This window comes from Scedosporium apiospermum (genome assembly GCF_000732125.1).
Source record: "Scedosporium apiospermum strain IHEM 14462 chromosome Unknown SEQ_SAPIO_0044, whole genome shotgun sequence".
In the NCBI taxonomy this organism is placed as follows: Eukaryota; Fungi; Ascomycota; class Sordariomycetes; order Microascales; family Microascaceae; genus Scedosporium; species Scedosporium apiospermum.
This window is the reverse complement of record NW_015971745.1, coordinates 1330256-1347319: the sequence shown is the minus strand read 5'-3', so window position 1 is coordinate 1347319 and position 17064 is coordinate 1330256. Positions and strand designations below refer to the sequence as shown.

At 50.1% G+C, this 17064-nt stretch overlaps 2 protein-coding genes and 4 pseudogenes across 2 annotated transcripts; 3 read left to right on the top strand and 3 right to left on the bottom strand.

The window, feature by feature from the left end:
• Nucleotides 1–184: 184 nt before the first annotated feature.
• On the top strand, nt 185–1493 carry SAPIO_CDS1207 (Uncharacterized protein; the record flags this gene model as incomplete). The annotated part of the gene is made up of 5 exons (XM_016784531.1): nt 185–340; nt 400–766; nt 823–940; nt 996–1060; nt 1117–1493. 5 exons carry the CDS (start codon nt 185–187, stop codon nt 1491–1493), a joined length of 1083 nt encoding a protein of 360 aa, XP_016646086.1.
• Nucleotides 1494–3457: 1964 nt separating this feature from the next.
• SAPIO_CDS1206 lies at nt 3458–5167 on the bottom strand (annotated as a pseudogene; the record flags this gene model as incomplete).
• A 1766-nt stretch (nt 5168–6933) lies between these two features.
• Nucleotides 6934–7680, bottom strand: SAPIO_CDS1205 (annotated as a pseudogene; the record flags this gene model as incomplete).
• Nucleotides 7681–11853: 4173 nt separating this feature from the next.
• On the top strand, nt 11854–12228 carry SAPIO_CDS1204 (annotated as a pseudogene; the record flags this gene model as incomplete).
• Nucleotides 12229–12320: 92 nt separating this feature from the next.
• Nucleotides 12321–13175, bottom strand: SAPIO_CDS1203 (annotated as a pseudogene; the record flags this gene model as incomplete).
• Nucleotides 13176–15504: 2329 nt separating this feature from the next.
• On the top strand, nt 15505–17004 carry SAPIO_CDS1202 (Uncharacterized protein; the record flags this gene model as incomplete). Its single annotated transcript, XM_016784530.1, has 2 exons — nt 15505–15727; nt 15926–17004. 2 exons carry the CDS (start codon nt 15505–15507, stop codon nt 17002–17004), a joined length of 1302 nt encoding a protein of 433 aa, XP_016646085.1.
• Nucleotides 17005–17064: the final 60 nt, after the last annotated feature.

Genomic DNA, 17064 nt, shown 5'->3' with positions numbered 1-17064 from the left:
TACCCCCGAGTAGTGTGATGTAGTTCTTGGCTCGCCACCGTTACAAAGTTGATAATGTCGGGAAGTCCAACTCTTTTGAGTCGAAGAGAAACGAACACTTTCCCGAGTCTTTCGCTTCCCCTGGAATTCGCTAGCAACACAGCGCCTGCCCTTCCCGAGAGCCCGATATCGTCAGCTTTTCCGCATGGGCCAGTACTATGGGGGCCTCGGGCCCATGACCAATGCGGTCTTGTGGGCGGAGGTCGCGATTTTCGCCATCTTTGTCGGCCTAAGACTCTATACGCGCATAGCAATTCTGAATGCTGCTGGCGCCGATGATTATCTCATTATAGTCGCGCTGGTAGGGACAACTCCACGCCATTTCATCTCAATTGTAAGGCGACTGACTTGGTTCTGCAGGTTCTTCAAATTCTTTACACCGTCTTCGTCACCGTGGCGACATCCTACGGTCTCGGACGACTTTTCGCTGACGTTGGCAATGCTGAAGTTTATTGGACCGCTCTCAAATATGAAATCTTCAGCCAGGTGGCCGGGCTCATGGTCATTGGTGTAGGGAAATGCGCCGTTGGCGTCTTTCTTCTCCGGATCGTACGAAATAAGATACAGACAGTTTTCATCTGGGCCTTCATGGCGGGGACCGTCTTCATCACCCTCTTCGCTAGCATCACCGTTGTCGTTCAGTGTATTCCAGTTCAGAAAACATGGAACCCCACTCTTCCTGGGACATGCTGGCTTGATTTCTCCAAGGTCGGCTTGACTGTTGGATGTAAGTGTGGTAAAGTGCAATATCCTACTCTAACAGCACTAATGGGTTTGTTGCAGCTTGGTTTGTCGTCGCCGACTTCTCCTTTGCTATTCTTCCTTGGTTTGTCATCTGGGATCTGAACATGAAACGCAAGGAGAAGATCACTGTTGCCCTAGGTCTCAGCCTCGGTGTTTTGTAAGTTGCTTCACTAACCTTCACGCCCCTACCTCCAAGCTAACGATGATTATAGCGCTGGGATCTGTGGGATTGTACGCACCGTGGCTCTGAACAGCTTAAACGCACAAGAGTATATCCGTATGCTATCGTCATTGACTCTCGGCTCGTGTTAGTGTTCCGGGTTAACCAGTTAGCAGATGATACCGTGCCCATGCTTATCTGGTCAGCTACCGAGAGTACCGTCACCATCATGTGCTCGTCAATTCCCGTTCTACGACCACTGTATGTTCGTATCCGGTATGGGAGCAAAGGCGACAGCTCTGGTACTGGTGGTAGCTCTTATAAGCTACCAATGTACGGCAACAATAGTACGCGGAAGTACGGTCTTGGGTCATCAGCGGGTATTGAAGGGAAAGCTTCCACAACTCGCCAGGCAGTCATAACCTACAATAACGCAAGCGACGAGAGCATACTACGAGATACAAAGGATCAGAATGGCATAGGTAGGGGGATCAAGAGAACGGACGAGATTTCAATTAGGTATACGCCAAACAGCGGGCAGGACCAGTAGAGGCTTTGACTTCGGTACCGTTGGATCGTGTTTATAAAACTCGGTTTGAGATGTAGGATGTGGTATGGAAATGCTGCAGTAATCTAGATTCTCTTAGTTTCCCGTCCTCTTCCCTTCCATACAATGCAAAATAGAAGCTCTACGTTCGATAAATAAAGGCCGGGAACTCGTCACTAGATCAAAAATAAAAGCCTGTTGTCTTACTGCCGGTCCGGAGAGCAGCTGATGGGGGTCCAGGCTTTGGTTATGACTTGCTTATCACAACCACAGAATTGGAAACAGTAAGGTAGTATTTAAGAAAGGCTCTGTTCACACGAAAGGTGACTGGGGTGAAGTTGTTGGAGCTGCGGCGGGAAGCTCTTCGAGTGCGCACAGACATTAACGGCGGCCTCTTCAACGAGGAAGGTTAGTGCCGGAAGAACCCGCAAGCCGCCCGGAAAATCCAGTACACCCGACGAGCTGTAATGGCACATATCACGCTAGTTGGTTTCGTCTTCTCCCGATCCCGCTTCTTGCTCTCGGGCCGTGCGTAGTCGGCTCATCGAAGTGCCGAGGTCAAAGATGTTAGCCTTGGACGACATTGAAGGGGTTACCACGAGTAATGCACTTGGTCGAGTCTTGAATGATAATCTTAGTCGAGCGCGTCGTGATCGAGACGCCAGGCTTGTAAGAGATAATATATTAATGATTCAACTACTTACGCTGATAAGTGGCCTTATTATGCTCTCCTTTCCGTCCGTCTTTCTCTGCTCACAGGAGAATAAATGAATTCGTTAATTACTACCGCTATATTCCGTCGGCAATTTCTACTCTTGAGCCTCGGTCCACACTTTGATGTATCGAGTTTAAGTGCAGGCGTAATAATACCATGATCTGGAATGTGAGTCGATTCGCACTACTTAGTCACTGCCTTCACCATCCAATTTCGGTGACTGGATGGGTTTCTTTCAAATCTGGGTCTTGGCCTGCTTGTGGCAGCGGACATTTATTACGCGGACTGGCTTGTCACCACAGCCACCGTCGCCTCTCTTCCAATGAAATACGGCCAATCATTTCCATGGTTGCAACGCAGCGGAGCGGTAGTGTTTGTGCTGATCGGCATTTTGTGGGACCTGCCCTACGACCCTGCGATCGGCAATTTCCTATTCAGCTCAGTTTCCCCTCTCCCGTTGGCGGAAATGGCTTGGGGGATGGTTTCAACACTCCGAAAGAGGAGCGCAAGGACTAGGTGCTCTGGGTGGGATTTGGAGCTTCAAGTTGGAATGTTAGGTACAGATGAGAGGGAATCAATGCCGCATCCCTCAGGGTTGAGTCGGTGTTCGGTAATTAGAGTTATTATAGTTATCCATTCCCAATTTGCGATGATCAAGTGACAGGAGATAGCCCTACTATCGAGAGGTGGGCAGTTACTACGATCTCACTGCGCAGAACACCATCATCATGCATGGAATGGTAGATTCAAGGATCCGGGTCCACACATGATGAGGACGTCCCTCGGCGTAGGATTCGTCTGCGTCGGTAACGCTTTCGTTACGAACGGTCCCCGATCTCGTTTCGCATAACCGTAACGGTTAGCAGACTTCAAAGGGAATCTCCGAAAGCCGTCGAGTTCCTGAAGCTGTTGGTCGGAAGGTGTTTGATGGATCACCGTCATATCGACCTTGTTCAGGATGTGATATCTCGCGCACTCGTAATACGCTCGTGCGGCAGGATTTAGCTGCCCGCTATTAAGTTTTAGAGGCATGGCGAAACTATCCAAACGATAAAGTATGTATAAATAATGAACAAATAACTTGGGGAGAAGACTATGCAGTGCTTAGTCGCTGACTCTAGAGAAGGGAGAAGGGAGAAAAGCGTGACTCTACGCAGAAGTTTGATGCTTATCAATGTCCGCCTCGGGCATGATATGGTATAAAGGATTTCTTTTATCCGCCCACCGCCTCTCCCCTGGTCCCAACGTCCGACTATCTCGACAGAGTTGATGAAAACCACTCGGGAATTCCAGGGTCATCTTCTTTCTCTTCGCCAGGAAGGGGAATGTTTTCCCACTTCAACGAACTATGGCCATAGGTTTTTCCCGCACGAGCATCGCGGTATTCGTCTAGGGGCCGGAATTGCTGTTGAGAATTCTCCCCATCCTCAACCGAACCCGCCTTGACCCAGCTCCAATAATCTGCATTCTTCTCCTCGGTTCCCTCATCCAGTCGCATTGCTTGAAACTCCCCGTAGTCCTCTTCATCGTCGCTCACCTCGCCAACGTCCTCGACCACGAAGTTTCCATCTGTCTTGGGACCATACCCGTAAGGAAACCATTTCCTTGCACGAGCCATGACCGCCTCCCTAGCCCGTTGGCGGTCGCCCGGCATCATTTCGGAAGCACCGGCCATGGTCGGATCCAGCTCAGAATATTGCCTCGAGGTGTTTCGTGCGGACGCTTGCCATTCTGAAGGGTCGGCGGGGATGTAATGAATCTTGTTGTTCTCGCCCCAATCCAAATGTATTACATAGACCGGCAAAATGCGGGCTGCGTCAAAGACGATATATTCCAAGTCCCTGTTCCCCATATGTGAATCAGCCCCTGGTATGGGAGACGTTTTATCCCAGAGTTCGTGGGCTCGCTCCACTCGGGCAAAACGGCCCATGAGCGTAGCACACACGATTAGTTTCAGACCGAAGTACTCCTCGGCCGATGTTGGTTCGCAATACCAGCCGGAATAATCGAGGGCGAATGCGGCATTGGGGGAGGAGTATATTCCTTGTCCGTAGGTCGCGCCTTGTTGAACCTGGTGGATTTGCGGATCCGACTTTTGTCTGTTGGAAGTTCCTGGGAGGGGTGTTCCAGGCTTCAAAAATCCGTAGCGTACAATAAGGGGGACATTGGATCGTCGGGTACCATGAAATGTCAGACGAGGCTTCAAGACATAATCAACGGCATCCGCGACCCGTTTTAGTGATAGGCCCGGTGGCAAGTACCTCCCTAAGGATCGGCGAGACATTTGGCTGAGTTTCGCATACATGGCATTCTTTGCTGCATAGAATCTGGTGGCCAGCTTCGTCCGCAGAACCTCTTCGATATGCAAAACACGCATATGTTCGGGTATATGTTTGACAATTTCTGCAGGAGAGCCAACAAGCTCGCGAGCAATTTCGCTAGATGATTTGATTTCACCCAGCCTTTTGAGCTGGATTATATCATCTATCGGCTCTGGCTTTGGACCCACAGAATGGTGCTTCTTTAGCCTCTCATTTTCGAGGTCGCGGTGCTGCTGGAGAAACTTGCGAGTAGCCGATACGAGCTGAACAATGAGCATGGTTCTTTCGAATATGCCATACGTATTGAGATCCTCCCTGGCCTCCCATATAGAGAGTGTATTGGTCTGCAACGCCTCGTCATAGACGTCAGACAATCGCGCACGCAGAGTATCACATGGGACGCGACCAAGTTGGATGTTCTCAATGGTGAAGAAACCTTCAGACTCTAGTAGAATAGGATAGAATGGCCCCGGGTTTATGTGCAATATAATTTCAGGGAACGAAAAGTAAACCGGTCCGTCCAGCGGGGAGGCAAGCCGACTCTCCTCAGAGAAGTCACCGGTCGAAACTAGAGTGTCGACCTCCTCATCCCTCAAGAAGGAGAGTTGAATCCTGTCATCGTCCGAGAATGCCGAGTCCATTGGAGGATAAGAGTAGTCGCTGAATTAATACCTGGAATCGACAGCTCATTCTTCAGAGGCCTGTCTTCTGCTTCGTTTTAACATGGTGCTATGCCGGGGAACAGTCCAGTCATCGGTCACGGGTGGCAAGCCGGCCTTGACATTAATATCTCCTGAATTAATGTGGCTGAGCTGCGGCTGGGCCAGTGCGGAGGGTCACGCTGGTGCCTAATCCTCGGTTGTGGTTGTGCCTCAACAAGCGATTTCAGAAACAAAGAGCTGATGATAGGATCATGTCTCATCCCAGAAAAGAATGGATGCAAACTAGAATGTTATTTTTATTTATTTATTCATTTATTTTTTAACAGAAAAGGAAGGAAAAAATGGCAGTGATTGCAGGACGTTGTCAACAGGCCGTCGAAAGAAGCGAGGTTCCCATGCAGTTAAAAGTATTTTCCATTTCAACAGCGAACGCTTCGAGGCAAATTATGGGCCGATCTATCCAACAGTCTTGACAGGTGATGAGCCGCAAGATTCTCCTGGAAACGTAAAGATCGCCAAAGCGCAAAGGATTTATGGTGTCTAATGTAGACAGTACAAACTTCCACGGAGACGTACATTGGTAAATACGGCGGTCCAAGAATGTAAACGTAGATTAAGCCGCCCATTACCATACCAAACCGGAAAGCAAACGAGTCGTAGGATGTATGGAGGGATGACGCCCAGTCTGGCCTGGCTACATGTATATGGCCTACGATGGATAAAACAAAACGAAAGCAATAACTAATGATATTGGATCCGAGCCCGACTAAAAACGAACAATAATCCCGTAAAATCTTAGGCGTATTAACCCTTCAGCCGCCTCTCAACAAATTGCCCTTAACCCAAGTCGATCTCAGTGGTTCAATAACATCCAGGTCGCTCCGCCACCTCCTTGCAGCCATCCTTACCCAATGTCCACGCATCACAGAGTAGATTGCAAGCTTGGCCCGGCTCGACAAACACACGCCCCTCTTGGGAAATCGGTGAGAACCATGGAAGCCTCATCTGTGGCTTATCCAACGGAGCCCTGAAACCGTGACGGCAAGCGCAATAGTGTTTTCCAATGCTAGCCGGGCTGCCACCTTCGACGGTGATGCAGCTTGCTGTCTGATCGCATAAGTTGAAGCGAGGATCTGGATTACAAGTCTGGATGCAGGTTATTTTCTTGCAATCTGTTCCGCAAGTTGCACTGCCGGCCGGTCCATCGTCGCATTCTTCGCCGGTCTCAACTCGCCCATTTCCACAGACTGGTTTCTTCTTGCAGTCTTCCGTGCAAGAGGTATCCGAGCTACAGCCGGGATCGCATTCTTCGCCGTTTGAAGGTGAAAGAATGCCGTCACCGCAGAAGCCTTTCCCGAAACACTGCTCGTGATAAATCTCACAGACCCGGGTAAGATCAAAAATTGTGGGCTTCGCCGTCCGTCCAACCCTTACATCGGCTGTTACACCGATAAGTGGTGGCTGGCTTGCGGTTTTGCCAAATGAGGTCTCAAAGTAATGCATAACCGAATTTGTGTCGTAAGGGCCTTCCCAGTTGTCAATGATGGGGTTGTTTCTTGGCTCGAAGGCGCATCCCCATCCCTCGCAGGGGATCGAGCAGACGGGGCTGACACCCTCTCGGTCCTCAATGCGAGAGCAATCCAGGGTGAAATAGTTGCTTCTATCTGGCCGCTGGTGCTCATGCCACAATCCAAGAGCTACAGCGCGTAAGTCTTTATGTCCAATAAGCAGTAGACCCGGAAAGCTCACTTACTGTGGCCAATTTCATGGACATAGGTGCCCAAAGAGACGCACCCAATCGACAAAACACTCGCCTGTTGAGAACTCGCCCGGCCTACTGGTGACCATGACACGCAACCGTCGATAAGACTGATAGTGAGGCGAGTGGGCGGCGTAAGAGCCGTTGGATCGTAGGAGTTGTCGGCCACCTCATGCATGTTTAGCCAAGGCAGCCGATCCCTCCAGATTTTGACGGCATCCCTGAAGGTCTGCTTCCTCTGTTCGGCACCCGCAGTTGACAAGAATGCCGAAGTGTCCGCATTGCTGAATGTGTATGGGATGTCGGCATTCGGCCAACGCGTGTTTGGTTGGCGCAGGGAGATTGCTCGCTTGCCCAGAGCGAACAATGAACCCTCACCGAAGAGCCCACTTCTGGCAATTATCGGGCCGCTATCTGACTGGTCGGGGACAATGTCTTGGAGGAGGTCGTCTTCAGTTCCATAGACGATATCGCCATCTATTATGGCCAGGCCATCAAAAACGACGTAAGAAACCCGCTGACGGACTGTTGTAAAGTTGTTTTCGGGACCACAGCCGGTATAGACTTGGTATTCTACCGTAACTGTCGTCAAATTGTAGTCGGGATTGGCGAAGGCCGTAGGGTCTTCGGCAACTGGATCACCAATGTCTGGGGAAGTCAAGTTTTGGGCAAGGGCCAGTGGAATAGAGAAGATGGCGAATCCGATCGCCGTAATCACTCTTAGAGCCCACATTTCGAATGTTAATGAGCTGACAAGATTTTTAGATTTCAGGAATAAGAAGACAGTCACTCGAACATTTGGGTCTCGGTGGAAGGAGAGGGCCATCTCTAGAGATATAAATAAGGGCCAAGAGCCAATCTTTCAACCCCAAATGTAATGGGTTGTTCAAGACAGTATGTTGTCGCTGGAGCCAACCATCTTTGCTCCGGATCAGTCACTCGGCTCACTGGCCCAGCCCAAGAGGTTCTAGTGTTGGCATGCGCTCCCCAGCCGCAGCACTTCGACCAACGATGTAGTACAAGCATGACATTGTAAACCAATTCACACCTGACGGAGTTCAGTGAATCGGGCGCTGTCAGTGCGCTCGTGAGACTGGCGAAACGCAATCTGACACGCACCTCCCTCGATTGGCTGGTTTTCGTCAGGCGACGTTCAGCTTGAGCTTGGCGCGGGAGTGGGCTCAAATGCATGAAGTGAAATGTCATGCATCTTTCTCATGGTAGGTCCTTTCTATTTGGCAGCGCCTCCGCCATCCTCGTATAAATATCAGGTTGAAATGGACGTGGTAGCTAGCCATTCGCCTCTGCGCTTTTCTTTTGAGACAGTTCAACACCTGTGTTTTTCCTGCTCCTTCATTCAATGAGCCGTTTCTATTAAAGCACTCTCTGGTCTCCACCAAGCATTCTCCGTCAGATAGACTGTCAACTACAATCAATATTTCCCTGTTCAATCTATCAAAATCCTCCCAAAATGCCCTCTCTATATCCGAAGATCCCTCTGTTGCTTAGCAGGACTGTCCTATTTCTCTCGTCCTGCACTGTTTCTGGCGTCATGTTCTATTTCATCGCCCACCTCAACAGGAAAGGCTATGCCTTGCCATGGATGTTTTATTTTGTATGGTTGATCCAAAGAAGAATCCCTTGACTCTCGCTAGGAATGTGAGGTGAGCTAACAGCATAATGTCATAGTTGCAAGGGTCGGCTTTAGCCACGATTGCCTGCTTGTTCGCTATGGGCATTTGGAACCGGTTCCGCAGCCATAGTCCAACCGTCAGCGCAGTAATTAATGCTACCCTCGCCACACTCTGGGCCGTCGGCTTTGGCTTGCTTGTCGATGCTATGAAGGAGACCATCACGATACCTTGCACAGTGGTACATTGGGGCGGCAGCCAGGGTATTTTGATTTGCAGCCTTTACAAGACTTTGTTCGTGGGCTCTGGGTTTGGCTTGTAAGTAACGGATTCAACGGTTCATAGATGAAGCTGACGTGAATAATCCATAGGATTGGCTCTATTGCCATGACAATCCTCGACATTTTGGCTGTGAAGAAGTTGAGGCGCCATGCAGCCAAATCAAATGACCGTCAAAGGCTTCTTCGGAAGAGTGATGGAGGAGAGACTGAGTACATGCCAGTCTGGACTGGACATTCTCAGACTCCTCCTGGTTTGGAACCTAGTAGAGATGAACGGATGTAAGCTCACGAAAAGGCCCGAAATACTAGATTGTCATGGACTCGTTTCCGGTACGATGGACTAGGGCGGACAGCAGTCAAGCAGTTGGATGAGTCTTGTACACAAGAGCGGACAAACTTGGTGAGGTCCGCTCAACAGGGTTGTGATCGAAGCGTGTAGATAACCGCCGTGGTAACCATGATCCACCAGTGCACCCTTGAATTATCAAGTCATTTTTTTTCCTCTTGTTTTTTTTTATTTCTTTTTTACCTTGGATAGCAAAAATGGTTTTCGCTTGGTAGGAGTGTACCAATAACCATACACAACCCGTCATATCCCCCACGTTCCGCTAATCGCACATGCTCACTCATCCTTGCTTTATCGCCAATGAACGAACGAGCCTCCCGAACAAGCCAAGCATTGTAACCTCGCTGAGTATGTACAAACCGAATCTCGCCGGAACGATGTTGGTCAATGCATGGACAAGACTATGGGCGATGCGGATTCCGACGTAGGTCCAAGCAAGTTTACTCTCCAGCGAAAAAGACACGTTTCGATGCGATGTCGCCTTGAGGAGAGCAAGCGAGAGGGCGACTGCATAAAACCGAGTAGGCGCTTCATGAAGGTGATTATAATTATCCGCTGTATATAAGTGATGACTTATTAGTTAATAGGCCTAACCGGCGGTGTTGAATAACGACGGGATTCAGTATTACCTTTCCACCTTACGATTGAAGGGATGTGTTTGTTCATTTCCTCTTTCGTAGTGGAAGGGGGCAGTGGCACCCCTTTCAAGGCAGGCAGGCGTGTCTTATACATCCAAGCCTCCATGAAAAACGACCACCCCACCAGAGCGGCAACAGGACGGATGAGAGGTGGTGCTTCCATGCTAAGTTGTCCTCTGAAGATGATGCGGGAAAAGGGCAATGGGGGTTGGGGTAGAGCGCAAGGAGTTCTTTGTGGTAAATGGAAGCGGAGAGCACTGTGTTTTCAATTGATCTTGGCGACTCCCTCTTTTATGGCTCGATTGGTCTGTGCGCATCTACGTAATTAATTCCGCGGGAGTCGGAGCAAATTGTGCCGGTGTATCGGAGTCGGCACCCACTGAACAATCCGCACATAAGCCGGCACAACCTGATGAATTGGTCGATCCTCTCTTCCTTTACCATCGCTTCCTTCCAGGTCGTCTGGAGCCTGGCGATGGTTCAAACCTGCCATGCCATGCCATGCGATCAAGTTGCTCATTTCTGTTATTTACCTGTCTCTAGCATCAAATTTCTTATTACCCAGTGTTTTTGTAATGTTCACTGAAGAAAGGGATTACGCTTTTAAATCAGCATCTTCGCGCCTCGCTGGGAAGAAACAACAGATGACAGAAGACGGAACTTCCGCCCTCCTTTCGGCTGTGCTTTAAATAGACCGTCTACGGATAGCATGGTAGGCCGATATGAGCTAGAATATCCTCTCTCTGATCACCATGCAGCATAATTACTGGACCGTTTGAGTTCAACGGCTACCACTATCTGTGGTATTGGCTGTGGTTGGGGGAACTCCTTTTGCATGGGATTGCCTCTTCATATCCAAAGGGTATAATTGAACGCAAGTAATAAAATATATCCGTGGTAACACTCGCCATCTTTGTGCTCGTTCCCCTGGGGAGGTACGCAATTTCAAATCCGAGAGGAAGGGTTCTTACTCCCAACTTCCAAACGAAAAACAACCGCGAGATCTCGCCGCCCTGTTTAGTTCTCACACATAGTCCCCAACTCTGAGGAAGACCATCGGCCCCCCCAGCAAGCGATCCAAATTCTCTCAACAAGCCGGAGTCCGATATGTACTATGGCTGACCCTCCTCACAGATCGCATCAAATATACGACCAGGCTATCCTTGGTATCGACCGTAATTCACATCTCGAAAGACATCCTTGAGAGACAACCCACATGTGCTCTGCACATTGCCGTGTAGGAAACAACTGCCCTGTTTTATTGGGTGCAAAATAAAAGACGATGGCTGCGGCCAGATAGCGGTCCTAGCGGCGCTCCCTGGGCGGTGTGACGATAGTGGCTTGCCCCAAAATTTCTCTTCTTTCTTTGAGATGCATCGTCCACCTTACAGACCACTGGCAGCTTTGGTAATGAAGTGGCGTGTGTGTCTAAAACGACAAATATTTCCTTCCCACCGCCCTCATTTCAGGGTGTTCGCGCTTTATTTGCAGGTGGTTCCTAAACTGCCATGAATGAACGCCCTGTCTGGCACTGGATTCGCATGGCCCGCTCCTTTGAATCTTCAAATGACCCATCACAGAGGTGCTGGCTAGTTACAAAAAAATAGACATTGCATGGTCCAAGAAGATCTAAATGAGGGTGGCGAGGCCGTGCTCCATTGCATTCTACCTTGCATCGTGTTTTCAAAGCTCAAGCGGTTGCGGACTTATATATCAGTCCCTCGTCCTGCTACGAACATGGCTGAGAGGGCGAGCCGATACGCACACACACATTCTCTCTCTTGTTTGCTCTCCTTTGCACCTACAATACACACAACCCCCCTACACTGCTGCCAAGTCGCCTGCCATTCTGCACTTGTCCATTTTAACACCGCCACATGCATGGCCCACGAAATCACCCGGATACGTCTGCACCGCTGCTGAACATAGTTATCCGCCATCCCTTCCTCATTCGCCTTTCAGCCCTTGTGAACCTCTCCATTCTCCGAAAACCCGACGACGAGAGCCACAATGACCGACCGACTGCCGGTATACATTGTTGAAGCGGCAGGTGGAAGCCCGAATCGATCCGAAATCTACGTTAAGTACAACAAGTGCAGCGGGTGCTATCTTATCCCAATTGGTAATGTCAAACATGGATACGCCACCATCCGTGTTAAAGAATCCTGGGGTCCGATTGCACCAGGTCTTGAGATGGAGATGGTGGCTTCGACGACACCAGAGAACTTTGACCTCCTGAAGGGCTTGTCCTACTCTGAGTGGTGGCGGTATATCAGAGATTCGCGCTGGAGAAGAGAGATCGAGGATACTCGAGCGTGGGGGAGGGAAATTGTTCGTTCCCTTCAGGCACAAGAAATCATGTTCGCCGCCCTGAGTCCCGCCTAAGGTAGTCCTGCTACTACCGACGACAGAACCGAGGCCGATCTGCACTCCATTTTCTAGGTTCAGGGTTTGATTCTATTGAGTGAGTTGGGGTACTACTTTGGCTCATAACGATCGCGATCGTCAAACACAGTGAGGCCGCAGTATTGCATCCATGAGTAGAAGCTCTCCATAACACATTCTTCAGCGACGTACTCCATGCCCTTGAAGATGTCCCTTAGCCACTCAGTCCAGTCATCTCTGAAAACAACATACTGCGAAGCATAGTAGTATTCCCAGTAGCTAGGGTACCAGCCTGCATAATTCCAGTCTGTAATGACGACGACGCCATCGTTGCGGATCCGATACATGTGTCGGATAGCGAGACAGTTGTTAGAAAATACGGGTGGATGGCCTTCTTGGAGTGTGGCGCGGAACTTATACCTAGCCCATTCTAGGTTATATGGGTTCTCTATAGGACTGTAGTCCTCTGCCACTCTAAGCATCATCTCGCACCATTCCTTCTCTGTCTGGTAGGATTTTCCTAGGCCAGGCGGGATAACTCTACCAATGTCCATCTCTTGCATCAGAAGAGGATCACGGATATCCTGTTTCCAGATGCCTCCATAATAGCCTGGCGAGGGAATGGCACGCATCTCCTGGAGATATCTCCGGATTTGCCTTGTAAAGGTCTCCTTTCCGACGATCGGAAGGGAGCCCCAGCATTCCCGTAAGTCACGGCCTTCGATATATTCTAAAATAAGCACTTTGAACCCGCGCTCCTCGAAGAGAGCGTAAACCGTCGGGACGGGGATGCTAGTGGACTCCCTGATAAATAGCATATTCTCTCCCTCCTGAAGGCTGAGAAAGTTTGTCCCATATTTAACGTAGAAATGCTTACGGATCCGAACCTGCTTGTATTGCGGAAAGGACGTTCCGATGAAGTGTTCACAATCCAGGATCTCGTCCATGGTGGGCAGTGGTGCAGGCAGGCTCTCCACCGGGGCGTAGTAAGGGAGTGAGTGCCGAGTTGCCATATTTTCGGAAAGGAGGTGCTTTTCTTCCAAGATATAGTTGAATAGAAGCTCTAAATAGATCGATGGAGGTTTTGATTTCTCTGTGAGAGAGGGTTTATTTATGATGGCGGCTTGAGAGAACTTGGAGGAACCCGGCCAGATATGCCACTTTTATAATCTGCCATGACTGGATATTAGAAAACGACTTGGTTGTCCTTGTCTTCCAGGTGGTGGCCAATGGAGGCAGATTTGTTCGTGTCATTCAATACGCATTGCAGGCAACTGGTTTTGTTCGAGCCCCCTTTGCACAGAGCTTAGCCCCATTTCTTGAATGCGTCGCCGTGGTTAAAGAAAGGGAATCGCCTAGAACCGCGGTTGGACAAAGCTTTGTCCCGATTGCCATGAAGCTGGATGAGATTAAAGGTGAGATCAAGCGCTTTATCGAATAATGGATAGCATTTCTCGAACCCTTCGTTGAGGTCGGCTCTTTGTGGTAGTATCCAAACTAGCGCTCTAACCCCGAGAAGACCAGGGAATGAGTGATTCTGGCGAACTCGCGTCCGGTCTTTGATCAATGGTATGACATGATGTGAAAGATGCGGCGGTCTTTGAACTCGTCGGACAAGGGTGCATAAGAGAAAGGCTTATTTAATCGCACGACACAGAGCGCCTTTGCCTTAAATGGCCGTGACGTGAAGGAAGAATGAAGGGAGGGAGAGGGTTCCATCCCCCAATTTGATATTTTGGTTTTTCGTCAATGATAGGGATTGGCTTGCCTTTGCACACTGAAGGCACAATGCCGATGACGCGGAGAACGAGTGAGACCGCCTCTCCCCGCCTTTGCTCGAATAACAAGTTACGGACCAGCCGAGCAGTGCCCCTTTACTTGAAGGCGCCCCGGATTCCGTGTATCCGCCGGCGGCTCGCGTTGAACGCGCGCACGGCTTCGGCGGAGGCTCCATACAGCTCACACTGGCAGTCGAACACGAAGAGCGAGGATGGCGAGGTCTTTCTCTCGCTTCTGGACAGTCCATCCTCAATATCTGCGCCGAGGGTAAGCGCGAGGTCACCGGGGAGAGAATCTTCCATCTAAAGGGCCAACAGTTGATTGTGATTTCTTAGCTTTCGGGCACGTTGCGTATGCCCACGAATTCTATGTTCAGCTGCCACAGCGAGAACTGGACGACAAGTGTGCTGTGATGGCCAGAGTTTGCTGAGGGGTTCGAGCGGAGATGAGCCGTCCAATCTTGGTACAACTCGCGTCTTCCTTTAGATGGCAGTTCATCCGCTGCAATCCGGAATCAGTCTTAGGTAATTTTGTTGAACGTGGAGGCACCCACTACGACCTCGGAGTACAGCAACGCCAAAACCTGCCGGCCGCCTCGCCCGTATGCTCATTCGGGAGGCTCGTTGCGCTATCGCATGACGCCACCAAGGACATGCCCTTGGAAAGCGCGGGGCAAGTCTCGGACGCGATAGACGTAGTTCATGTGCTGATGCAGGAGGGAAGGGGAACAGAGACGGCAATGAACTGCTGGAGCAGGAGTCATAAACATTTTCGTGGCTAGTTAAGAACCTTCTGAATTACGACAACCCATCCGTATCTTTGTACATCACTATCAATATATATTTAGGCGCGTATTTGTAAATACTCACAATATCCTCGCTTGCTATGAAAGAGTCGAGTCATTCCGGGGATGTCAGATGGACCTGCTACCGGTAATTGTATTGCTAAATTCAGAGTAAGGTAATATGCGGGTTAGTACTTGTTTGTTCAGCAGCAGAGTCAGGAGTCAGGACACGCGTGTGAATTGATCCTTTTCTCCAGTCTCGGATTGGACATGAAGCTGGCCTGTAAAGACTCCGAAGTTCGAGCTTGCGATCCCCATATGCTGGACGCATCAGCCGATTCCCGATGCGCCATCCGGCATGATGATGCGGGGCAAAGTCGACCCATGGAACGAAATCAATGGTTTTCAGGAAAGCGGGGTAACAAATCTTGTTCTTTTCACGGTCCATTGTTCTTGGTGTTAGTTAAATCTGTGAAATGTGGGGCGATGGGGGCCCGGAAATGCCGACATGGGATTGAGTCTTAAAGAATGCACATCACAGAAGATTTGCCTTCCTGTGGAATGGAACTAGTCCAGGTCTAAAACTCGAGATCTCACTACTCATTCGTCTTCTCAACGGTGATACAGAAGACACTCGACGGAGAGCTCGACCGAGACCCTGATCAAGAATCCGCGTTCCAAAAACAATTCAAGATCGTCGTCAAACACGGACAATGGCGCATTCGGCCGAAGCCGTTTTGGACAATCCGGCCGAGGGGGCTTATCGGCAGTTCCTCCCCGACCTAAGCAGCCCTCGCTTCACGACTATGCAGGCCCAAAATGCTCATGAATACGCCGCGGCGTTCAAAGAATCCGGGAATCCGCCATGGCTCCATGCTCTGTATCTTCACTGGAGGAAACTGCTGCAGGAACCGTTCCGGGGCATCACGACGGATGGTAGGTTTCCCGAGAGACTCTTCCAGCGACGAGCACCCGCCTTCCTGCAGCCCCAGATGCGGCAGTGTCATCTTCTTCTTTATAACAACCTAAGTTGATTTTATAAGGGGATCGAGGCCGTCAGATCCCAGTGCCTATCTATCGCCCAATGGCTCAATTAACACCCATTACCTCCGTATTGACGTCCCAACTCTATAGGTACCGTTCGACCTGGGTTATTCCAGTTCCAAGATGAGGGAATTCCAATTGAGAATATTGTCGATGCGGCGAACAATCTCATAAAACAACTTCAATCCAGCGGCCTCTCCCTCAAGCCATATCACATTGACAGTCCAGAATGGCGTACCTGGTCCAACCCCGAGTTCCTCTTGAGCCATAAAGGTATCCGTCTTGACGAACTCAACCACGAGCTTCGCGAGTCTGTCATGGCTATCCTTCGAGTCACCCTCTCCCCTGAGGGTTACGAGAAGGCTATTGGTGCGATGCGAATCAATGGCTATCTTGGCGAGCTCGTTAAAGCACCCAGTGTATGCAACGAATTCTCCTACAACTTCGTCCTCTTCGGTTCCCCGTCCACCAATCGTCCGTGGGGGTTCTCTTTTTATGGCCACCACCTGTGTTTAAACGTGTTCTTGTATCAGCGCCAAATTGTCATTTCACCATGGTTCACTGGAGCGGAACCGAATCTGATAGACGCCGGGCCTTACAAGGGGACGAGGATCTTGCTGGAGGAAGAGAAGCTTGGCCTGGAGCTGATGCAAACCCTCCCACCCCCACAGCAATCTGCGGCCCAGGTGTACGAGCTTCTCAACGACCCGAAAATGCCAAAGGGTCGGTGGAACCATGACGACCAGCGCCACCTTTGCGGCGCATATCGAGATAACCGTGTCGTTCCATACGAGGGAGTCCTTGTCGCAGACATGTCTCCAGAGAATCAAGACCTGGTAACGGCCATCCTTCACCAATATTTCCTCTACCTTCCGGCACGTGCGCGGGCGATCAGGATTGCCAACGCCGTTGAATGGTACAAAGAAACATACTTCTGCTGGATCGGGAGTTATGGCAATGATGACCCGTTTTATTATCGAATCCAGAGTCCCGTCATTATCATTGAGTTTGACCATCACTCTGGGGTGTTTTTAACCAACAAGGAACCCGCAAAGTTTCATATCCACACCTTGCTACGTACGCCGAATGGCGGTGATTATGGCATGGCTTTGCGTCCCTTGATCCCCGGCGTTGAGCAAAAGTTTATCTGGGAAGGAAGTGAAGAATGATGCTCGTTATTCTAGTGAAGCGGTGCATTTCAAGCCGACCGAGATGATCGAGACGATACC